At 46.2% G+C, this 26935-nt stretch overlaps 1 protein-coding gene across 4 annotated transcripts in view; it reads left to right on the top strand.

The window, feature by feature from the left end:
• The window catches only part of LOC139261944 (coiled-coil domain-containing protein 152), a 270445-nt gene that overhangs the window by 54294 nt on the left and 189216 nt on the right, over positions 1-26935 (top strand). For all 4 annotated transcript variants that reach the window (XM_070877128.1, XM_070877124.1, XM_070877115.1 and 1 more), the window contains one exon: positions 7920-8025. In XM_070877128.1, the coding sequence (XP_070733229.1) occupies positions 7920-8025 (106 nt within the window). The remainder of the gene's footprint in view (positions 1-7919; positions 8026-26935) is intronic.

The raw sequence follows: 26935 nt of genomic DNA, 5'->3' as shown, positions 1-26935 counted from the left end.
CCCCTTGCTATGAAGGCCAAGATACCATTTGCCTTCTTCACCGCCTGCTGTGCCTGCATGCCAACTTTCAATGATTGATGTACCATGACACCAGGTCTCGTTGCATCTCCCCTTTTCCTAATCTGCCGCCATTCAGATAATATTCTGCCTTCGTGTTTTTGTCACCAAAGTGGATAACCTCACATTTATCCACATTATACTGCATCTGCCACTCGTTTGCCCACTCACCTAACCTGTCCAAGTCACCCTGCAGCCTTTTAGTGTCCTCCTCACAGCTCACACCGCCACCCAGCTTAGTTTCATCTGCAAACTTGGAGATATTACATTCAATTCCCTCATCCAAATCATTAATGTACATTGTAAATAGCTGGGGTCCCAGCACTGAGCCCTGCGGCACCCGACTAGTCACTGCCTGCCATTCTGAAAAGGACCCGTTTATCCCAACTCTCTGCTTCCTGTCTGCCAACCAGTTCTCTATCCACGTCAATACATTACCCCCAATACCATGTGCTTTAATTTTGCACACCAAACTCTTGTGTAGGACCTTGTCAAAAGCCTTTTGAAAGTCCAAATACACCACATCCATCAGTTCTCCTTTGTCCACTCTACCAGTTACATCCTCAAAAAATTCTAGAAAATTTGGAAAGCATGATTTCCCTTTCATAAATCCATGCTGACTTAAACCAATCCTGTCACTTCTTTCCAAATGTATTGCTATTTCCTCTTTAATAATTGATTGCAACATTTTCCCCAGTACTGATGTCAGGCTAACCGGTCTATAATTACTCACCTTCTCTCTCCCTCCCTTCTTAAAAAGTGATGTTACATTAGCTACTCTCCAGTCCATAGGCACCGATCCAGAGTCGATAGACTGTTGGAAAATAATCACCAATGCATCCACTATTTCTAGGGCTACTTCCTTAAGTACTCTGGGATGCAGACTATCAGGCCCCGGGGATTTATCGGCCTTCAATCCCATCAATTTCCCTCACACAATTTCCTGCCTAATAAGGATTTCCTTCAGTTCCTCCTTCTCACTAGACCCTCGGTCCCTTAGTATTTCCGGAAGGTTATTTGTGTCTTCCTTCGTGAAGACAGAACCAAAGTATTTGTTCAATTGGTCTGTCATTTCTTTGTTCCCCATTATAAATTTGTCTTCACTAATCTTTTTCTCTTCACATATCTATAGAAGCTTTTGCAGTCAGCTTTTATGTTCCCGGCAAGCTTCCTCTCATACTCTATTTTCCCCCTCCTAATTAAAGCCTTTGTCCTCCTCTGCTGTATTATAAAATTCTTCCAGTCCTCAGGTTTGCTGCTTTTTCTGGCCAATTTATATGCCTGTTCCTTGGATTTAACAATATCCTTAATTTCCCTTGTTAGCCACGGTTGAGCCACCTACCCCATTTTATTTTTACTCCGGACAGGGATGTACAATTGTTGAAGGTCATTCCTGTGATCTTTAAATGCTTGCCATTGCCAAAACACCGTCAACCCTTTAAGTATCACCCGCCAGTCTATTCTAGCCAATTCACGTCGCATACCATCGAAGTTACCTTTCCTTAATTTCAGGACCCTAGTCTCTGAATTAACTGTGTCACTCTCCAAGTCAATAAAGAATTCTACCATATTATGGTCACTCTTCCCCAAGGGGCCTCGCACAATAAGATTGCTAATTAGTCCTTTCTCATTACACATTACCCAGTCTAGGATGGCCAGCCCTCGAGTTGGTTCTTCGACATATTGGTCTAGAAAACCATCCCTAATACACTCCAGTCTCCTCCACCGCATTGCTACCAGTTTGGTTAGCCCAATCAATATGTAGATTAAAGTCGCCCATGATAACTGCTGTACCTTTATTGCATGCATCCCTAATTTCTTGTTTGATGCTGTCCCCAACCTCGCTACTACTGTTTGGTGGTTTGTACACAACTCCCACTAGCGTTTTCGCCCTTTGGTATTCCGTACTCCACCCATACCGATTCCACATCATCCAAGCTGATGTCCTTCCATACTATTGCATTAATTTCCTTTTTAAGCAACAACGCTACCCCACCCCCTTTACCTTTCTGTCTATCCTTCCTAAATGTTAAATAGCCCTGGATGTTGAGTTCCCAGCCTTGGTCACCCTAGAGCCATGTCTCCGTGATGCCAATTACATCATATCTGTTAACTGCTATCTGCGCAGTTAATTTGTCCACCTTATTCCGAATACTCCTCGCATTGAGGCACAGAGCCTTCAGGCTTGTCTTTTTCACACCCTTTGCCCCTTTGGAATTTTGCTGTAATGTGGCCCTTTTTGCTTTTTGCCTTGTGTATGTCTGCACTCCACTTTTACTTTTCTTCTTTCTATCTTTTGCTTCTGCCCCCATTCTACTTTCCTCTGTCTCCCTGGATAGGTTCCCATCCCCCTGCCATATTAGTTTAACCCCTCCCCAACAGCACTAGAAAACACTCCTCCTAGGACATTGGTTCCTGTCCTGCCCACCAGACCGTCCGGTTTGTACTGGTCCCACCTCCCCCAGAACCAGTTCCAATTTCCCAGGAATTTGAATCCCTCCCTTCTGCACCACTGCTCAAGCCACGTATTCATCTGAGCTATCCTGCGATTCCTACTCTGACTAGCATGTGGCACTGGTAGCAATCCTGAGATTACTACTTTTGAGGTTCTACTTTTTAATTTAGCTCCTAGCTCCCTAAATTCATCTTGTAGGACCTCATCCCATTTTTTACCTATATTGTTGGTACTTATGTGCACCACGACAACTGGCTGTTTACCCTCCCCCTTCAAAATGTCCTGCAGCCGCTCCGAGACATCCTTGACCCTTGCACCAGGGAGGCAACATACCATCCTGTCGTCTCGGTTGCGGCCGCAGAAACGTCTATCTATTCCCCTTACAATAGAATTCCCTTTCACTATAGCTCTCCCTCTCTTTTTCCTGAGGCAGAGCCACCCACGGTGCCATGAACTTGGCTGCTGCTGCCCTCCCCTGATGAGTCATCCCCCTCAACAGTACCCAAAGCAGCGTATCTGTTTTGCAGGGGGATGACCGCAGGGGACCCCTGCACTACCTTCCTTGCACTGCTCTTCTTGTTGGTCACCCGTTCCCTATCTGGCTGTGTACCCTTTACCTGCGGTGTGACCAACTCGCTAAATGTGCTATTCACGTCATTCTCAGCATTGTGGATGCTCCAGAGTTCATCCACCCGCAGCTCCAGTGCCGCAATGCGAACTGTCAGGAGCTGCAGCCGGATACACTTCCCGCATATGTAGTCGTCAGGGACACTGGAAGCGTCCCTGACTTCCCACATAGTACAGGAGGAGCATAACACGTGTCCGAGCTCTCCTGCTATGACTTAACCCCTAGATTAACTTAATTTGGCAACAATAATGCTAAAGGTTACTTACTGATAAAGAAAGGTTTCTGTCTTCTCCCTGCTTAACATTAAAGTTTCTTTTTTATACACTTTTTTCTTCATCAAACTGGAAGTGACCTTGCCTTATTTGGTAGTCTCCGGTTAAATGCATCATCCTTCAACTAATGCACACAACGATGTCTCCGCAAGATCCTACAAATCCCCTGGGAGGACAGATGCACCAACATTAGCGTCCTCGACCAGGCCAACATCCCGAGCATTGAAGCACGGACCACACTTGATTAGCTCCGCTGGGCAGGCCACATTGTCCACATGCCAGCCACGAGACTCCCAAAGCAAGTGCTCTACTTGGGACTCCTTCACGGCAAATGAGCCCAAGGTGGGCAGAAGAAACGTTACAAGGACACCCTCAAAGCCTCCCAGATAAAGTGCAACAGCCCCACAGACATCTGGCAGTCCCTGGCCAAAGACCGCCCTAAGTGGAGGAAGTGCATCCGGGAGGGCGCTGAGCACCTCGAGTCTCATCGCCGAGAGCATGCAGAAATCAAGCGCAGGCAACGGAAAGAGTGTGCGGAAAACCTGTCCCACCCACCCTTTCCCTCAACGACTATCTGTCCCACCTGTGACAGGGACTGTGGTTCTCATATTGGACTGTTCAGTCAGCTAAGGACTCATTTTAAGAGTGGAAGCAAGTCTTCCTCGATTCCGAGGGACTGCTTATGATGATGATGACAAGTTTACATTTCTTGTACAACATTTGGTAGTTTTCATTCAATGTACATTCAGCTAGCTTGTATTTCAACATCCTCTTGCGAAGATCGGTATGTGATGGGATGTTTACAGTATGGCAACACTATAAACATCCCAAGGCCCTACTTCAATCTTGGACTGACTATTACTATGTGAAATCTGTGTGTCTCTCTCTCTGATTCCAGCCATCATTTTTCCCCATATTGAATGAGCTAAACATGAACACCTTTCATAGAAATATAGAAAATAGGAGCAGTAGTAGGCCAATCGGCCCTTCACTGCCATTCAGTATGATCATGGCTGATCCTCTATCTCAACACCATATTCCCGCTTTTTCCTCATATCTCTTGATGCCGTTTGTGTCTAGAAATTTATCTATCTCCCTCTTAAATTTATTCAGTGACTTGGCCTCCGCAGCCTTCTATAGTAGAGAATTCCCCAGGTTCACCACCCTCTGAGTGAAATAATTTCTCCTCAGGTCCGTCCTAAATTTCCTACCCCGTATCCTGAGACTGTGACCCCTTGTTCTAGTCTTCCCAGACAGGGGCTGAATTAACTGAGTTCCATATCCCAACACCCACCTCTGGTTTTCTCCCTGTCCCTTGTGTTCTGTGCTCTCTCCTGCAACAAAGGAAAGAACACACTAGTGAGTGTAATGTCATGTATCTACCCGATGGAAGCAATGCATTTGGTGAGGGTGACTATGGGGGAGAGGCATGAAATTGCATAAGGATGAGGGTGAGTGGCGGTGATGGATAAATAAATGGGGATGTGAGGAAGTGCAGAGAAAGAGAAGACTGGGTGGGCCTGCAAGGTAAGTTGGTCTGAGGAGTGATATGCTGGAGTAGGCTTGAGAAGGCAGAGTGAGAGGTTGTGGTGATCCGCATAGCAGGATATAGGTGAATGTGCAACTGTACTCACCTTTCCTTATCTGGTTAGGTCATTAAAGCGCTTCCTGCACGGAATCCAGGAGCGTGGCACGGCGCTCCTGCTGCTCACCTCCTGGGTCATCTCCAGCCACACTTGCTTGGTTTTAATCGCAGATTTATTCCTCCCATTGCTGTGGATGAAAATCTCTCTCCGCCTCCTCATGGATCCCAGCACACATCAAGGGAGGCGTCATTGAAATGTGGCGCAACTTTTGCCCGTCCCGAGCCCATTGAATTTCCTCGTCCTTTGTCGCAAACTCCAACTCCTCCAAATTGCAACATTAGATTGCTCTTTAAATACTGGAGTAGAGATTGCGTCATGCAACGGAAGTACGTGTTTCCTGAACATCTTGCAGTTTATAACGGCAGGTTATCTTTTACATTTTTTTCTCCAGGTTTCCCGCCCGACAGCCAGCCTCAAATTCTACCTTCTTGAGCATCCCCAATTTTAATCCCTCAACCAATGGTGGCCGTGCCTTCAGATGCCTAGGCCCTAAGCTCTGGAATTCCCTCCTGAAACCTCTCCGCCTCTCTATCTCTCTTTCCTCCTTTAAGATGCTCCATAAAACCTTTGACCAAGCTTTGGGTCGTCTGCCCTAATATCTCCTTCTGTGGCTTGGTGTCAATTTTTTTTTGTGTGCCTTATTACTACGTTAAAGGTGCTATATAAATACAAGTTGTTCTTACGTAAGAACATAAGATATAGGAGCAGGAGTAGGCCATTTGGCCCCTCGAGCCTGCTCCGCCATTCAATAAGATCACGGCTGATCTGATCATGGACTCAGCTCCACTTCCCTGCCCTCTCCCCATAACCCTTTACTTCCTTATCGCTCAAAAATCTGTCTATCTCCGCCTTAAATATATTCAATGACCCAGCCTCCACAGCTCTCTGAGGCAGAGAATTCCACAGATTTACAACCCTCTGAGAGAAGAAATTCCTCCTCATCTCAGTTTTAAATGGGGGCCCCTAATTCTGAAATTATGCGCCCTAGTTCTAGATTCCTCCATGAGTGGAAACATCCTCTCTGCATCTGCCTTGTTGAGCCCCCTCAGTATCTTATATGTTTCAATGAGATCACCTCTCATTCTTCTAAACTATAATGAGTATGGGCCCAACCTACTCAACTTTTATTCATAAGTCAAACCCTGCATCTCGGGAATTAACCTAGTGAACCTTCTCTGAACAGCCTCCAATGCAAGTATATCCTTCCTGAAATACGGAGACCAAAACTGTACGCAGTACTCCAGGTGTGGCCTCACCAATACCCTGTACAGTTGTAGCGGGACTTCTCTGCTTGTTGTTTGATAGACAGGCTGATTGACAGGCCGCATGCATGTCGGGCGGGAAAGCCTGCAGCACAAGGACCCATTGAGCAAAAAGCAGGTACAGACGCATAGAGATTGTGGTGGGGGGGGGGCGGGAGGGAGGGATGCAGATTGTGATCAAAGTGTCTGACGTGTTCGGCAGGGTAGAACCTGGTTGCGGTGGTTAAAAAGAACAAAAAATACATTTATACCACACCTTTCCCGACCACCGGAAAGTGGTCCCAAAGCGCTTTACAGCCAATTAAGTATTTTTGGAGTGTAGTCACTATTGTAATGTGGGAAATGCAGCAGCCAATTTTGGCACAGCAAGCTCCCACAAACAGCACTGTGATAATGACCTGATAATCTGTTTTAGTGATGTTAATTGAGGACTAACTATTGGCCTCCAGGAAACCGGGGCGAACTCTCCTGCCCTTCTTCGAAAATGGGATCTTTTACGTCCACCTGAGAGGGCATACAGGGCTTCGGTTTACCGTCTCATCTGAAAGACAGCACCTCCGACAGTGCAGCGCTCCCTCAGCACTGCACTGGAGTGTCAGCCTAGATTTTTGTGCTTAAGTCCCTGGAGTCGGACTCGAATCCACATCCTTCTGACTCAGAGACGAGGATGCTGCCCATTGAGCCACTGGCTGACAAATCGTGGTTGGGGGATAGAACCTGATCGGGGGAGGGGGAGAGGAGATTGTGTTCAGGGGGTCCGATCACGGGGGGCAGGAAACACTCAGGCTCTTGCTGGCCCACAAGCAGTGCTGTAAATGCACTTACCTGATGGAACCAGCTCTTGTTGCCTCCTTTTACCTGCAGAGGCCCAGGAAATGCAACCAGCGTGGGTTAAAAATGGAAACTGTTAAAATGCAGGCACACAGCCTCCGTAAAAGGTTTCAACGACCGACCTGCCTCCTGTGAGCAGATTGGTCGCCCGCTGCGCGTCCCGCCTCCGTTAAAATCAGAAGTGAGTGGGTTGGGTTCCTTTTTCAGATTTTTAACTTTTTAACCTCCCACCTGTCCCAAGCCCACCTGTTTTGGGGAATTAAAATTACCCCCAATGTCTCAGGCTGATGACCTTTCATCAGAATGCTACCTGACCTGCTGAGTGTTTCCAGCATATATTTATGTCTGTACTTTCTGAAAGAGATAATCAACACAGCGTTAATGCTTTTGGTAGGATTTAGCTCTAACACTCTGCTACTTTGTGGGAAAATGAATAATCATAGTCTCCCTCAGGGTTTGTTCCTTTAGAGCTCTACTTTACAGCCCAAATGAAATTGTCTACTTACATCTGCCTCTCGGAGCTGGGTCATGTTACCCCGTAATCTTCTTTTCTCCAATAAACAACAACAACAACAACTTGCATTTATATAGTGCCTTTAAAAACAAGTTCAGCTCTCAGACTGTCTCATAATGCGGAGGGCTCAGTGCAGCATTTAGCCAACAGGCAGATCATTGCGAGACAACTGTGACATAGGTGTTATTACTGTTAATAATTAGGACATACAATTTTATGCTAGTGTTACCACTGTATTTCTTTACATGCTTTAGAAAATAGCCGAAACTCAGGGGAGAAACAATCTCTTGGAAATTCAACTCGAGGAAGCAAATCGTTTGGTGAAACTGACACAGACTAAAGAAAACTGTATGAAAGAAGGTAGGGGTCATAAATATAAAAGTCACGAGTCAATCCAAGAGGGAATTCAGGGGAACTTCTTTATTCAGAGAGTGATGAGAATGGGGAATTCACTACCACAGGGAGTAGTTGAGGTGAATAGCATAGAGATATTTAAGGGGAAATAAAAACAGAAAATGCTGGAAATACTCAGCAGGTCAGGCAGCGTCTGTGGAGAGAGGAACACAGTTAACGTCTCAGGTCGGTGACCCTGCGTCAGAACTGGAAAAGTTAGAGATGTAACAGGTTTTTAAGCAAGTATCGGGGCAGGGAAAGGGGGGAGGGGAGGGAGGAACAAAAGGGAATGTCTGGAAGGCAGAAGAGGTTAAGGGTGAGAAATTCACATCGTTTGTGTCCCGTTAGCACCCCCAGAGGGCGCTAATGGGGCACAAATGATTTCTCGCCCGGGATGCAGAGCCGCTACCGCCTCACACGAAATTGCGCGGGAGTTAGCGGAGTCGCAAACTGACAGCGGACCGGGCCGCTGCGCCGGATATGATGACGTCATCGCCATGAGCAGCGGTCTGTTTTCGCCATGGAGTGGAAATTGGGTAGCGCTCCGCGAGGTCACCACAGGGTGATGTTCGCGCGCGGGTCACGGACCAGGCCGCACTCCGATCGCGGGGCAAAATATAACAGGCAGGTGCGTGCTGCCATTTTGTTTCAAATGCCAACTTACCAGCTCCGGCCTTTGGGAGAATATTTTGCTGGGTCCGTGACGCCGTGTTGCAGCCCAGCATTCCGCTTCTGTGCCGGGCTGCTGCCATGGCACCCTGCTCCCTGGTGGAGAAGTGGCGGCCCCTCGCCTCACAGAGCACACAACATGCCCTCCCCTTTAACGGAAGAGACAACCGTCCTGTTCTCCCGCCAGCACTGCACAGCGCTCTGCATAGCACTGGTAAATTTGTGGGCTTACCGCCCCGGTCCCGCCCCTGAGAGGAAGTGGAGCGCCCGACAACCCCAATTTCGCAGCTGGGGCGGGACTTCCGCACCAGGTACAGGAAGTCCCGCCTTGCCTCGGCCAAACCCGGGGGGGGGGGGGGGGGGGTGGACGGACGTTACCGAATTTCAGCCCCAAAGAAACAAAAAGGATGTTGGTGCAAGGCAAAAAGAGATGGTATGGGACAAGTTTAGAAACAAAAGATAAGTCTAGATACGGTGTTAATAGAAATGGTAGAATCACCAACAGCTGTCATGGCAAAAAAAAATAGAAATAAAAAATATGGAAGGGGTTACGGTCTGAAATGATTGAACTCGATGTTGAGTCCAGAAGGCTATAAAGTGCCTGAATGAAAGATGTGATGCGATTCATCAAGCTTACCTTGAGCTTCATTGGAACAGTGTAAGAGGCCGAAGTTAGAGAGATCAGAATGGGAGTGTAGCAGTGAATTACAGGCGACCAGAAGCTCGGGGTCACGCTTACAAAATGCCACATAATAGGCTTGCCAGCAAAGTGGAAGCCCATGGAATAAAAGGGACAATGTCAGCGTGGATACGAGGAAAACATAGAAACATAGAAACATAGAAAATAGGTGCAGGAGCAGGCCATTCAGCCCTTCTAGCCTGCACCGCCATTCAATGAGTTCATGGCTGAACATGAAACTTCAGTACCCCCTTCCTGCTTTCTCGCCATAACCCTTGATCCCCCGAGTAGTAAGGACTTCATCTAACTCCCTTTTGAATATATTTAGTGAATTGGCCTCAACTACTTTCTGTGGTAGAGAATTCCACAGGTTCACCACTCTCTGGGTGAAGAAATTCCTCCTCATCTCGGTCCTAAATGGCTTACCCCTTATCCTTATACTGTGACCCCTGGTTCTGGACTTCCCCAACATTGGGAACATTCTTCCTGCATCCAACCTGTCCAAACCGTCAGAATTTTAAACGTTTCCATGAGGTCCCCTCTCATTCTTCTGAACTCCAGTGAATACAAGCCCAGTTGATCCAGTCTTTCTTGATAGGTCAGTCCCACCATCCCGGGAATCAGTCTGGTGAATCTTCGCTGCACTCCCTCAATAGCAAGAATGTCCTTCCTCAGGTTAGGAGACCAAAACTGTACACAATATTCCAGGTGTGGCCTCACCAAGGCCCTGTACAACTGTAGCAACACCTCCCTGCCCCTGTACTCAAATCCCCTCGTTATGAAGGCCAACATGCCATTTGCTTTCTTAACCGCCTGCTGTACCTGCATGCCAACCTTCAATGATGTACCATGACACCCAGGTCTCGTTGCACCTTCCCTTTTCCTAATCTGTCACCATTCAGATAATAGTCTGTCTCTCTGTTTTTACCACCAAAGTGGATAACCTCACATTTATCCACATTATACTTCATCTGCCATGCATTTGCCCACTCACCTAACCTATCCAAGTCACTCTGCAGCCTAATAGCATCCTCCTCGCAGCTCACATTGCCACCCAACTTAGTGTCATCCGCAAATTTGGAGATACTGCATTTAATCCCCTTGTCTAAATCATTAATGTACAATGTAAACAGCTGGGGCCCCAGCACAGAACCTTGCGGCACCCCACTAGTCACTGCCTGCCATTCTGAAAAGTACCCGTTTACTCCTACTCTTTGCTTCCTGTCTGACAACCAGTTCTCAATCCACGTCAGCACACTACCCCCAATCCCATGTGCTTTAACTTTGCACATTAATCTCTTGTGTGGGACCTTGTCGAAAGCCTTCTGAAAGTCCAAATATACCACATCAACTGGTTCTCCTTTGTCCACTTTACTGGAAACATCCTCAAAAAATTCCAGAAGATTTGTCAAGCATGACTTCCCTTTCACAAATCCATGCTGACTTGGACCTATCATGTCACCATTTTCCAAATGCGCTGCTATGATATCCTTAATAATTGATTCCATCATTTTACCCACTACTGAGGTCAGGCTGACCGGTCTATAATTCCCTGTTTTCTCTCTCCCTCCTTTTTTAAAAAGTGAGGTTACATTGGCTACCCTCCACTCGATAGGAACTGATCCAGAGTCAATGGAATGTTGGAAAATGACTGTCAATGCATCCGCTATTTCCAAGGCCACCTCCTTAAGTACTCTGGGATGCAGTCCATCAGGCCCTGGGGATTTATCGGCCTTCAATCCCATCAATTTCCCCAACACAATTTCCCGACTAATAAAGATTTCCCTCAGCTCCCCCTCCTTACTAGACCCTCTGACCCCTTTTATATCCGGAAGGTTGTTTGTATCCTCCTTAGTGAATATCGAACCAAAGTACTTGTTCAATTGGTCTGCCATTTCTTTGTTCCCCGTTATGACTTCCCCTGATTCTGACTGCAGGGGACCTACGTTTGTCTTTACTAACCTTTTTCTCTTTACATACCTATAAAAACTTTTGCAATCCGCCTTAATGTTCCCTGCAAGCTTCTTCTCGTCCTCCATTTTCCCTGCCCTAATCAAACCCTTTGTCCTCCTCTGCTGAGTTCTAAATTTCTCCCAGTCCCCGGGTTCGCTGCTATTTCTGGTCAATTTGTATGCCACTTCCTTGGCTTTAATACTATCCCTGATTTCCCTTGATAGCCACGGTTGAGCCACCTTCCCTTTTTTATTTTTATGCCAGACAGGAATGTACAATTGTTGTAATTCATCCATGCGGTCTCTAAATGTCTGCCATTGCCCATCCACAGTCAACCCCCTAAGTATCATTTGCCAATCTATCCCAGCCAATTCATGCCTCATACCTTCAAAGTTACCCTTCTTTAAGTTCTGGACCATGGTCTCTGAATTAACTGTTTCATTCTCCATCCTAATGCAGAATTCCACCATATTATGGTCACTCTTCCCCAAGGTGCCTCGCACAATGAGATTGCTAATTAATCCTCTCTCATTACACAACACCCAGTCTAAGATGGCCTCCCCCCTAGTTGGTTCCTCGACATATTGGTCTAGAAAACCATCCCTTATGCACTCCAGGAAATCCTCCACCACCGTATTGCTTCCAGTTTGGCTAGCCCAATCTATGTGCATATTAAAGTCACCCATTATAACTGCTACACCTTTATTGCATGCGCCCCTAATTTCCTGATTGATGCCCTCCCCAACATCTCGACTACTGTTTGGAGGTCTGCACACAAATCCTACTAACGTTTTTTGCCCTTTGGTGTTCTGCAGCTCTACCCATATAGATTCCACATCATCCAAGCTAATGTCTTTCCTAACTATTGCATTAATCTCCTCTTTAACCAGCAATGCTACCCCACCTCCTTTTCCTTTTATTCTATCCTTCCTGAATGTTGAATACCCCTGGATGTTGAGTTCCCAGCCCTGCTCATCCTGGAGCCACGTCTCCGTAATCCCAATCACATCATATTTGTTAACATCTAAGAGTGATCATAGCATGTTTGAATTTCAAATTCAATTGGATGAGAGAAAGTTGGATATCAAACCAGTGTCTGAAGCTTAAATAAAGGCCACTGCAAAGGTATGAAGGCAGAGTTGACTAAAGTGGACTGGGAAAATAGATTAAAGTGTGGGACGGTAGATGAGCAATGGCGGACATAGAAACATAGAAATTTTACAGCGCAGAAGGAGGCCATTTCGGCCCATCGTGTCCGCGCCGGCCGACAAAGAGCCGCACGGCCCTCGTCAGCAGCCCTGAAGGTTACATATAAACCTATGAACAATGACGGAAAGGCAAAGAGCACCCAGCCCAACCAGTCTGCCTCACACAACTGCAACACCCCTTATACTGAAACATTTTACACTCCACCCCAACCGGAGCCACGGGATCTCCTGGGAGAGGCAAAAACCAGATAAAAACCCAGGCCAATTTAGGGATAAAAATCTGGGAAAATTCCTCTCTGACCCATCCAGGCGATTGAAACTAGTCCAGGAGATCACCCTGGCTGTATTCGATTCCCTGCAGTACTTACCATTATATCTGCGCCATCCAACAAAAGGTCATCCAGCCTAATCCCAATTAACAGCTCTAGGTCCGTAACCCTGCAGGTTACTGCACTTTAAGTGCCCATCCAACCATCTCTTAAAAGTGAAGAGGGTTTCTGCATCCACCACTCTTCCAGGCAGCATAAGGAAGCCCCCCCTCAAATCCCCTCTCAACCTTCCACCAACCACCTTAAAACTATGCCCCCTCGTAATAGACCCCTCCACCAATGGATATAGACCTTTACTATCCACTATGTCCAGGCCCCTCAATATTGTGTACACCTCAATGAGGTCTCTCTCAACATCCTCTGTTCCAATGAGAACAAACCCAGCCTATCCAATCTGTCATAACTAAGATTCTCTATTCCAGGCAGTATCCTAGTAAATCTCCTCTGCACCCTCTCCAGTGCAATCACGTCCTTCCTATAATATGGCGACCAGAACTGCACGCAGTACGCCTAACCAAAGTATTATACAATTTAAGCATAACCTCCCTGCTCTTATATTCTATGCCTCGGCCAATAAAGGCAAGCATTCCATATGCCTTCTTAACTATCTTATCCACCTGGCCTGCTACTTTCAGGGATCTGTGGGCAAGCACTCCAAGGACCCTTTGTTCATCTACACTATTAAGTGGCTTACCGCTTAATGTGTATACCCGTTCCTTATTAGCCCTCCCAAAGTGCATCACCTCACACTTCTCTAAATTAAATTCCATTTGCCACTGCTCTGCCCACCTGACCAGTAGACTGATATCCTCCTGCAGCCCATGACTTTCCTCTTCATTATCAACCACACAGCCAATTTTAGTATCATCTGCAAACTTCTTAATCATACTCCCTATATTCAAATCTAAATCGTTGATATATACCACAAAAAGCAAGGGACCCAGTACTGAGCCCTGCGTAACCCCACTGGAAACATCCTTCCAGTCACAAAAACATCCATCAATCATTACCCTTTGCTTCCTACCTCCAAGCCAATTTTGGATCCAACTTGCCACTTTGCCTTGTATCCCATGGGCTTTAACCTTCATGACTGGTCTACCATCTGGAACCTTATCAAAAGCCTTGCTAAAGTCCATAAATACTACATCGTACACACGACCCTCTTGGTCACCTCCTCAAAAAATTCAATCAGGTTAGTCAAACACGATCTTCCCTTATCTTCCAGAATCTGCATTACACCTCTCCTTTGTGAAAACAGACGCAAAGTATTCATTAAGAATCCTACCAACATCTTCCGCCACCACACAAAGATTACCCTCATAGTCTCTAATAGGCCCTTCCCTTTCTTTAGTTACCCTCTTACTCTTAATATATTTATAGAACATCTGAGGGTTTCCTTAATTTTACTGGCCAAAAATTTCTCGTGCTCTCTCTTAGTATTCCTAATATCCTTTTTAATTTTGCCTCTTAACTTTCTATATTCCTCTAAAGATTCTAAAGTATTGAACTGTTGATATATGACATAAGCGTCCCTTTTTTTCTTAATCCTTCCCTGTAAGTCCCTAGATATCCAGGGGGCTCTAGAATTATTATTCCCAGCCTTTTTCTTTAAGGGCACATGTTTGGCCTGAGCCTTCCGGATCTCCTCCTTGAATGCCTCCTCCTTGAATGCATTTCAAGGATTCTGCACCCTCTATACCCGTCACACGAAATTTTTCCCAATCAATATTTGAATAGTTAAAATCCCCTCCTATTACTACGCTATGGTTTTTAGACTTCACAGCAATTTGCCTACATATTTGCTCCTCTATCTCCCTCCCACTGTTTGGGGGTTTATACTACACGCCCAGCAGTGTGATCGCCCCTTTTTATTTTTCAATTCGACCCATATGGCCTCATTTGATGATCCCTCTAACATATCATCCCTCCTCACCGCTATAATAGTTTCTTTAATCAGTACTGCAACGCCCCCCTCCCCCCGCCCTCCCTTTTTTACCCCCCTCTCTACTTTGTCTAAAAATCCTGTAGGCAGGTGTACTGATCTGCCAAACCTGCCCCTCTTTCAGCCATGTTTCTGTAATGGCTATAATGTCAAACTCCCAAGTGTCTACCTGTGCTCTTAGCTCATCCGTCAATTTCTGCTTTACCTCCTTCCCTTTTGAATTCCAGTTTGATAAAGAAAATAATGTATAAAAAAACTTTTACGGTAAGTAGGGAGAAGAGAGAAACCTTGAGTGCATGCCTACATTCTGAACTGCTGACGAAACTCTGCTTGTAAACCGCATTGTAAACCGTTCGGGGCCCAGAGGCAAGGGTCCAGGGGAAGCACGAGCCGGCTCACACTGCGATATGTGTGCACACTGGGTCCGTGCAGCAGAGCTGGTCTCCAGTCGTCCTGGATAACCCTTGCCACTGGACCAAGATCTAACTCTGTCAAGCCCGTGTGATGGCTGGTGTGCAACGGCCACCCCACGTTAAAAAATCCACGCACAGGCATCTGCCACCCTTCCAGATTTAGTTCGGGATCTGGAATATTAGGTCCTTCATTGAAGCACTGGTAAACCTTTTGGCGTGTACACTCCCAGCAGTGTGAATGCCCCTTTTTTGTTCTTCAGTTAAACCATATGACCTCATTTGATGATCCCTCTAACCTATCATCCCTCCTCACCGCTGTAGTTGTTTCTTCAATCAGTACTGTGAACCCCTTCCTTTTTCACCCCCTCTCTATCCCATCTGAAACCCCTCTAACCAGGAATGTTGAGTTGCCATTCCTGCCCTACTGTAAGACATGTTTGAGAAAGAAACATGATATAATATTTCCATGTGTCTATCTCTGCCCTTAGCTTATCCGCCTTATTCACTAGACTCCTTGCATTAAAGTATGTACCATTAAACACTGCCAAACCCCTTTGCTGTCTATTTTCTACCCTTCCAAACTTTAAGGTCTCATCTGAAAGACGGGTGAGACTTCCATATATATTTCAGTGTTCACACTTTATCATAATTCACTAGTTGACTGAAAAGTAAATCATTTTCTAACAGAGCAGGTTGTAGTTATCTATAAGCGTTCTCTGCACAAAAGAATGTATCAGTTACTTCTACCATAGAACATTCCTTTTGGCAGCATTATTAGAAATTCCAGATTTTTTACAGACTACCAGTAAGAATGCTCAAGATAATAATATTAGTCGCAGGGTCACATATTTCTTCCTCAATCTGTGACCCTGCTTTTGCTTTATCCTTTTCTCCCTCAACTGCTAATGTTTCTCCTCGACTTTTCCTGAAGGAGCTGATTATCATTTAGATGTGGTTCAATGGTTCTTGGCACAACAACAGTATTTGCCCAAATGCCATTTTTCACATGTGAGTCTTAATATTGATCACTGGCATTCAGGCTATCTTCCCCGCTGCAGCTCCCATTTGCCCTATTCCTCACCAGCTCCCTCTCTTGATAAAGTTAACTGTGGCTCAGTGGTAACACTTGATACCACCAACGATGTCTCCGCAAGATCCTACAAATCCCCTGGGAGGACAGGCGCACCAACGTTAGCGTCCTCGACCAGGCCAACATCGCCAGCATTGAAGCACTGACCACACTTGATCAGCTCCGCTGGGCAGGCCACATTGTTTGTATGCCTGACACGAGACTCCCAAAGCAAGCGCTCTACTCGGAACTCCTTCTCGGCAAACAAGCCAAAGGTGAGGAGAGAAAATGTTACAAGGACACCCTCAAAGCCTCCTTGAAAAACTGCAACATTCCCACTGACACCTGGGAGTCATTGGCCAAAGACCACCCTAAGTGGAGGAAGTGCATCCGGGAGGACGCTGAGTACCTCGAGTCTCATCGCCGAGAGCATGCAGAAACCAAGTGCAGGCAGCGGAAAGAGCGTGCGGAAAACCTGTCCCACCCACCCTTTCCCTCAACGACTGTCTGTCCCACCTGTGACAGGATCTGTGGTTCCCGTATTGGACTGTTCAGCCATCTAAGGACTCATTTTAAGAGTGGAAGCAAGTCTCCCTCGATTCCAAGGGATTGCCTATGATGATAGGGTAACACTTGGCACTGATTCAGAAGGTTGTGGATTCAGAGACTTGAGCACAAAATCTTCCGCTCACTCTCCAGTGCAGTTCTGAGGGAGTGCTGCACTGTCGGAGGTGCCATCTTTTGGATGAGACGTTAATCATCATCATCATCATAGGCAGTCCCTCGAAGCTTCCACGCCAAAAAGGGATGAATTCACAGGTGTTTCAATGAAGGACCTAATATTCCAGATCCCGAACTACATGTTGAAGGGTGGAAGATGCCTGTGCGTGGATTTTTTTAACGTGAGTTGGCCGTTACACACCAGCCACCACACGGGCTTGACAGAGCTAAGTCTTGGTCCAGTGGCAAGGGTTAACCAGGACGACTGGAGACCAGCTCTGCTGCACGGACTGAGCGCGCACACATATCGCAGTGTGGGCTGGCCCGTGCTGCCCCTGGGCTCTCGCCTCTTCTGGGCCCCAGATTCACGCCTCTCCTGGGCCCCGGTCATTTTCCTCTACGGACTCTTGCCGCTCCTTCGCCCCTCCTGCTGTGCCTGCCCGCACTGCAGTCAGCGACTTGATTTCATAGCCGTTGCCCTCCTGCAGCAGCACGCGCTGCTCCCTGCAGTGGTATACCGCCGCACGCTGCACCCCCCAATGGCCCCGGGCCGCTGATGGTCTTGCAGGCCGGAACCGGGCCGATTTCCGGGCCGGGCCACTGCATAAACACACACACACACACATGCACAGAAACACACACACACACACACAGAAACACACACACACACAGAAACACACACATACACACAGAAACACACACTCAGAAACACACGCACACAGAAACACACACACACACACAGCAACACACACACACACAGAAACACACATATACATACAGAAACACGCACAAACACACACACAGAAACACACACAGAAACACACGCGCAGAAACACACACACACAGAAACACACACACAGAAACATACACACACAGAAACACACACACACACAGAAACACTCACAAAGTAGAAACACACACACAGAAACACACATACACACAGAAACACACACACACACAGAAACACACACACACAGAAATACACACACATAAACACACACACACACACACTCAGAAACACACGCACACACTCACAGAAACACACACACAGAAACACACACTTACACACAGAAACACACACACATACAGAAATACACGCACACACACACATACACACAGAAATACACACACACAGAAACACACACACACAGACACAGAAACACACACACACAGAAACACATGCACACACACACAGAAACACATGCACACAGAAACACACACACAAACACACATACACACACAGAAACACACATACACAGAAACACACACACAGAAACACACACACAAACAGAAACACACATACACACAGAAACACACACACACAGAAACACACACATAGTAGAAACACACACACAGAAACAGTCACACACACAGAAACACACACAGAAACACAAACACAGTAACACACACACATACACACAGAAATACACAGACATAGAAACACAGACACAGAAACACACACACAGAAACACACACAGAAACACACACACAGAAACACACAAACACGCACACACTCACAGAAACACACACAGAAACACACACTCACACACAGAAACACACATACATACAGAAACACACACACAGGCATGCACACACACACAGAAACACACACACACAGCAACACACTCACACAGAAACACACACGCACACACAGAAACACACACAGAAACACACACACAGAAACACGCATACACACACAGAAACACAGACACACACAGAACACACACACAGAAACACACACACACACAGAAACACACACACAGATACACACACACACACAGAAACACACATACACACAGAAACACACACATACAGAAACACACACACAGAAACACACACACACAAAAACACACACACATACACACAGAAATACACACACACAGAAGCACAGACACAGAAACACACACACACAGAAACACACACACACGCAGAAACACACACATACACACAGAAGTACACGCTCACAGAAACACAGACACAGAAACACAGGGTTGGTGAGGCGTGAGTCCGGGGTCGGAGGCCGATAAAAGGCCGCGAGAGGCGTCGGGAGTTCGTTGGTGAGGCGTGAGTCCGGGGTCGGAGGCCTATAAAAGGCCGCGAGAGGCATCGGGAGTTCGTTGGTGAGGCGTGAGTCCGGGGTCGGAGGCCTATAAAAGGCCGCAAGAGGCGTCGGGAGTTCGTTGGTGAGGTGTGAGTCCGGGGTCGGAGGCCTATAAAAGGCCGCGAGAGACGTCGGGAGTTCGTTGGTGAGGTGTGAGTCCGGGGTCGGAGGCCTATAAAAGGCTGCGAGAGGCGTCGGGAGTTCGTTGGTGAGGTGTGAGTCCGGGGTCGGAGGCCTATAAAAGGCCGCGAGAGGCGTACTTGTGCAGCTACAGGGAGAAGGCAAAAAAGAAGTAGAAAGAAACAGAAAGGTGACATCACAGCCTAGGGGGTAAGTGATTGGCTGGTGATTAGTGAGTAGTTTTTCTTTTTCTTTTTATATTAGTCAGTAACTTTTAACATTGTTGTTGCCAATTTAAGTGTATCTAAGGGTTAAGACATGGCAGCAGAGCTCGGTCGGGTGTTATGCTCCTCCTGTACCATGTGGGAACTTAGGGAACTTCCGGTGTCCCTGAGGATGATGTGTGCAGGAAGTGTATCCGCCTCCAGCTCCTGACGGACCGCGTTGCAGAATTGGAGCTGAGGGTGGATTCACTCTGGAGCATCCACGATGCTGAGAATGACATGAGTAGCACGTGTAGTGCGAGTTGGTCTTACCGCAGGAGAAGGGTCCACAGCCAGATAGGGAATGGAAGACCAGCAGAAAGAGTAGTGCAAGGAAGGTAGTGCAGGGGTCCCCTGTGGTCATCCCCCTGCAAAACAGATACACCGCTTTGAGTACTGTTGGGGGGGATGACTCATCAGGGGAGGGCAGCAGCAGCCAAGTTCATGGCACCGTGGCTGGCTCTGTTGCACAGAAGGGCAGGAAAAAGAGTGGGAGAGCGATAGTGATAGGGGATTCAATGGTGAGGGGAATAGATAGGCGTTTCTGCAGCCGCAACCGAGACTCCAGGATGGTATGTTGCCTCCCTGGTGCAAGGGTCAAGGATGTCTCGGAGCGGGTGCAGGACATTCTGAAAACGGAGGGAGAACAGCCAGTTGTCGTGGTGCACATTGGTACCAACGACATAGGTAAAAAAAAGGGATGAGGTCCTATGAAACAAATTTAAGGAGCTAGGAGCTAAATTAAAAAGTAGGACCTCAAAAGTAGTAATCTCGGGATTGCTACCAGTGCCACGTGCGAGTCAGAGTAGGAATCGCAGGATAGCGCAGATGAATACGTGGCTTGAGCAGTGGTGCAGCAGGGAGGGATTCAAATTCCTGGGGCATTGGAACCGGTTCTGGGGGAGGTGGGACCAGTACAAACCGGACGGTCTGCACCTGGGCAGGACCGGAACCAATGTCCGAGGGGGAGTGTTTGCTAGTGCTGTTGGGGAGGAGTTAAACTAATATGGCAGGGGGATGGGAACCAATGCAGGGAGACAGAGGGAGACAAAAAGGAGGCAAAAGCAAAAGACAGAAAGGAGATGAGGAAAAGTAGTGGGCAGAGAAACCCAAGGCAAAGAACAAAAAGGGCCACTGTACAGCAAAATTCTAAAAGGACAAAGGGTGTTAAAAAAACAAGCCTGAAGGCTTTGTGTCTTAATGCAAGGAGTATCTGCAATAAGGTGGATGAATTAACTGTGCAAATAGATGTTAACAAATATGATGTGATTGGGATTACGGAGACGTGGCTCCAGGATGATCAGGGCTGGGAACTCAACATCCAGGGGTATTCAACATTCAGGAAGGATAGAATAAAAGGAAAAGGAGGTGGGGTAGCATTGCTGGTTAAAGAGGAGATTAATGCAATAGTTAGGAAGGACATTAGCTTGGATGATGTGGAATCTATATGGGTAGAGCTGCAGAACACCAAAGGGCAAAAAACGTTAGTGGGAGTTGTGTACAGACCTCCAAACAGTAGTAGTGATGTTAGGGAGGGTATCAAACAGGAAATTAGGGGTGCATGCAATAAAGGTGCAGCAGTTATAATGGGTGACTTTAATATGCACATCGATTGGCAAGCCAAACTGGAAGCAATACGGTGGTGGAGGATTTCCTGGAGTGCATAAGGGATGATTTTCTTGATTAATATGTCGAGGAACCAACTAGGGGGGAGGCCATCTTAGACTGGGTGTTGTGTAATGAGAGAGGATTAATTAGCAATCTCATTGTGCGAGGCCCCTTGGGGAAGAGTGACCATAATATGGTGGAATTCTGTATTAGGATGGAGAATGAAACAGTTAATTCAGAGACCATGGTCCAGAACTTAAAGAAGGGTAACTTTCAAGGTATGAGGCGTGAATTGGCTAGGATAGATTGGCGAATGATACTTAAGGGGTTGACTGTGGTTGGGCAATGGCAGACATTTAGAGACTGCATGGATGAACTACAACAATTGTACATTCCTGTCTGGCGTAAAAATAAAAAAGGGAAGGTGGCTCAACTGTGGCTATCTAGGGAAATCAGGGATAGTATTAAAGCCAAGGAAGTGGCATACAAATTGGCCAGAAATAGCAGCGAACCTGGGGACTGGGAGAAATTTAGAACTCAGCAGAGGAGGACAAAGGGTTTGATTAGGGCAGGGAAAATGGAGGACGAGAAGAAGCTTGCAGGGAACATAAGGCGGATTGCAAAAGTTTCTATAGGTATGTAAAGAGAAAAAGGTTAGTAAAGACAAACGTAGGTCCCCTGCAGTCAGAATCAGGGGAAGTCATAACGGGGAACAAAGAAATGGCAGACCAATTGAACAAGTACTTTGGTTCGATATTCACTAAGGAGGATACAAACAACCTTCCGGATATAAAAGGGGTCAGAGGGTCTAGTAAGGAGGGGGAGCTGAGGGAAATCTTTATTAGTCGGGAAATTGTGTTGGGGAAATTGATGGGATTGAAGGCCGATAAATCCCCAGGGCCTGATGGACTGCATCCCAGAGTACTTAAGGAGGTGGCCTTGGAAATAGCGGATGCATTGACAGTCATTTTCCAACATTCCATTGACTCTGGATCAGTTCCTATCGAGTGGAGGGTAGCCAATGTAACCCCACTTTTTAAAAAAGGAGGGAGAGAGAAAACAGGGAATTATAGACCGGTCAGCCTGACCTCAGTAGTGGGTAAAATGATGGAATCAATTGTTAAGGATGTCATAGCAGTGCATTTGGAAAATGGTGACCTGATAGGTCCAAGTCAGCATGGATTTGTGAAAGGGAGATCATGCTTGACAAATCTTCTGGAATTTTTTGAGGATGTTTCCAGTAAAGTGGACAAGGGAGAACCAGTTGATGTGGTATATTTGGACTTTCAGAAGGCTTTCGACAAGGTCCCACACAAGAGATTAATGCGCAAAGTTAAAGCACATGGGATTAGGGGTAGTGTGCTGACGTGGATTGAGAACTGGTTGTCAGACAGGAAGCAAAGAGTAGGAGTAAATGGGTACTTTTCAGAATGGCAGGCAGTGACTAGTGGGGTACCGCAAGGTTCTGTGCTGGGGCTCCAGCTGTTTACACTGTACATTAATGATTTAGACGAGGGGATTAAATGTAGTATCTCCAAATTTGCGGATGACACTAAGTTGGGTGGCAGTGTGAGCTGCGAGGAGGATGCTATGAGGCTGCAGAGTGATTTGGATAGGTTAGGTGAGTGGGCAAATGCATGGCAGATGAAGTATAATGTGGATAAATGTGAGGTTATCCACTTTGGTGGTAAAAACAGAGAGACAGACTATTATCTGAATGGTGACAGATTAGGAAAAGGGGAGGTGCAACGAGACCTGGGTGTCATGGTACATCAGTCATTGAAGGTTGGCATGCAGGTACAGCAGGCGGTTAAGAAAGCAAATGGCATGTTGGCCTTCATAGTGAGGGGATTTGAGTACAGGGGCAGGGAGGTGTTGCTACAGTTGTACAGGGCCTTGGTGAGGCCACACCTGGAGTATTGTGTACAGTTTTGGTCTCCTAACTTGAGGAAGGACATTCTTGCTATTGAGGGAATGCAGCGAAGATACACCAGACTGATTCCCAGGATGGTGGGACTGACCTATCAAGAAAGACTGGATCAACTGGGCTTGTATTCACTGGAGTTCAGAAGAATGAGAGGGGACCTCATAGAAACGTTTAAAATTCTGACGGGTTTAGACAGGTTAGATGCAGGAAGAATGTTCCCAATGTTGGGGAAGTCCAGAACCAGGGGTCACAGTCTAAGGATAAGGGGTAAGCCATTTAGGACCGAGATGAAGAGAAACTTCTTCACCCAGAGAGTGGTGAACCTGTGGAATTCTCTACCACAGAAAGTAATGGCCAATTCACTAAATATATTCAAAAGGGAGTTAGATGAAGTCCTTACTACTCGGGGGATCAAGGGGTATGGCGAGAAAGCAGGAAGGGGGTACTGAAGTGCATGTTCAGGCATGAACTCATTGAATGGCGACACAGGCTAGAAGGGCTGAATGGCCTACTCCTGCACCTATTTTCTATGTTTCTATGTAAACACACATCCACAGAAACACACACACACACAGAAACACACACACAGACATGCACACACACACAGAAACACACACACATACACACAGAAATACACACACACAGAAACACACACACACAGACACAGAAACACACACACACAGATACACAAACACACATAAACACACATACACACACAGAAACACACACTCACAGAAACACACACACATAAACACACATATACAGAAACACACACTCAGAAACGCACACACACAGAAACACTAACAAACACAGAAACACACACGCGCACAGAAACACACCACACACACACAGAAATACACACACACAGAAACAGACACACACACACAGAAACACACACACAGAAACACACATACAAACACGCATACACTCACAGAATCACACACAAACACACAAACAGCAACACACACAGAGAAACACATATACACACACAAGAACACACACAGAAACACACACAGAAACACACACACACTCACACACAGAAACACACACACATACAGAAACACATACACAGAAACACACGCACATACACACAGAAACACACACACAGAAACACACACACAGGCACAGAAACACACACACACAGAAACACATACACAGAAACACGCACACACACACACACACAGAAACACACACACACAGAAACACACACAGAAACACATACACAGAAACACACCCACACACAGAAACACACACCACACACACACAGAAATACTCACACACCGAAGCACAGACACACACACAGAAACACACACACACACTGAAACACACACACACAGAAACACACACACACAGAGACACACAGACACACACACAGAAACACACACACACACACACAGAAACACACACATGCACACAGAAATACACACACACAGAAACACACACAGACACAGAAACACACTCACACAGAAACACACACAGACACACACAGAAATACACACGCATAGAAAGACACACTCACAGAAACACACACAGAAACACACACACTCACAGAAACACACACACACATAAACACACATATACAGAAACACACACTCAGAAACGCACACACACAGAAACACTCACAAACACATATAAACACACACACAGAAAGACACACACAGAAACACACACACACAGAAACACACAAACACGCACACACACACATATAAACACACACACAGAAACACACACACAGAAAAACTCACACAGAAACACACACCACGCACACACAGAAATACACACACACACAGAAAGACACACACACAGAAACACACACACACACTGAAACACACACACACAGAAACACACACAGAGACACACAGACACACACAGAAACACACACACACAGAAACACACACATGCACACAGAAATACACACACACGGAAACACACACAGACACAGAAACACACTCACACAGAAACACACACACACACAGAAACACACACACAGAAACACACATACACACACAAAAACACACACAGAAACACATACACAGAAACACACACCACAGACAGACACAGAAATACACATGCACAGAAACACACACTCACAGAAACACACACACACAGAAACACTCACACACACATATAAACACACACACAGAAACACACACACACACAGAAACACACACACACAAACACGCACACACACGTATAAACACACACACAGAAACACACACAGAAAAAATCACACAGAAACACACACCAGGCACACACAGAAATGCACACACACACAGAAACACACACACACAGAAACACACACACACAGAAACACACACAGACACACTGAAACACACACACACAGAAACACACACACACAGAGACACACAGACACACTCACAGAAACACACACACACACAGAAACACACACATGCACACAGAAATACACACACACAGAAACACACACACAGACACAGAAACACACTCACACAGAAACACACACAGACACAGAAACACACACACAAACACACATACACACACAAAAACACACACAGAAACACACACACACAAACACACACACACAAAAACACATACCACAGACACACACAGAAATACACACGCACAGATACACACACTCACAGAAACACACACACACAGAATCACACACACTCACAGAAACACACACACACATAAATACACATATACAGAAACACACACTCAGAAACACACACACACAGAAACACACACACAGAAACATACACACACAGAAACATACTCCACACACAGAAATACACACACACAGAAACACACACACAGAAACACACACACACACAAACACGCACCACACACACACAGAAATACACACGCACAGAAACACACACTCACAGAAACACACACACAGAAACACACACACTCACAGAAACACACACACACATAAACACACATATACAGAAACACACATTCAGAAACACACACACACACAAAAACACTCACACACATATAAACACACACACAGAGACACACAGACACAAACACGCACACACACACATATAAACACACACACAGAAACACACACACAGAATAACACACCACGCACACAGAAATACACACACACACAGAAAGACACACACACGGAAACACACACACACACACACAGAAACACACACACAGAAACACATACACAGAAACACACACGCACACAGAAATACACACACAGAAACACACATACACACACAGAAACACACACAGAAAGATACACACACACAGAAACGCACACAGAAACACACACACATACAGGAACACACACACATACACACAGAAATACACACACACACAGAAACACACACACACAGAAACACACACACACACAGAAACAAACAACACAGAAACACGCACACATACAGGAACACACACACATACACACAGAAATACACACACACACAGAAACACACACACACAGAAACACACACACACACAGAAACAAACACACACACACACACACAAAAACACACACACACAGAAACACACACACAGAAACACACGCGCACAGAAACACACACGCAGAAACACACATACACACAGAAACACACACACACAAACACGCACACACACACATATAAACACACACGCAGAAACACACACACAGAAAAACACGCACACAGAAACACACACCACGCACACAGAAATACACACACACACAGAAACACACACACACAGAAACACACACCACACACACACAGAAATACACACGCACAGAAACACACACTCACAGAAACACACACACAGAAACACACACACTCACAGAAACACACACACACACATAAACACACATATACAGAAACACACATTCAGAAACACACACACACACAAAAACACTCACACACATATAAACACACA

The sequence above is a fragment of the Pristiophorus japonicus genome, chromosome 1, assembly GCF_044704955.1.
Source record: "Pristiophorus japonicus isolate sPriJap1 chromosome 1, sPriJap1.hap1, whole genome shotgun sequence".
NCBI classification, from domain to species: Eukaryota; Metazoa; Chordata; class Chondrichthyes; family Pristiophoridae; genus Pristiophorus; species Pristiophorus japonicus.
The sequence above is the reverse complement of the archived record's forward strand: the minus strand, read 5'-3'. Positions and strand labels throughout refer to the sequence as shown.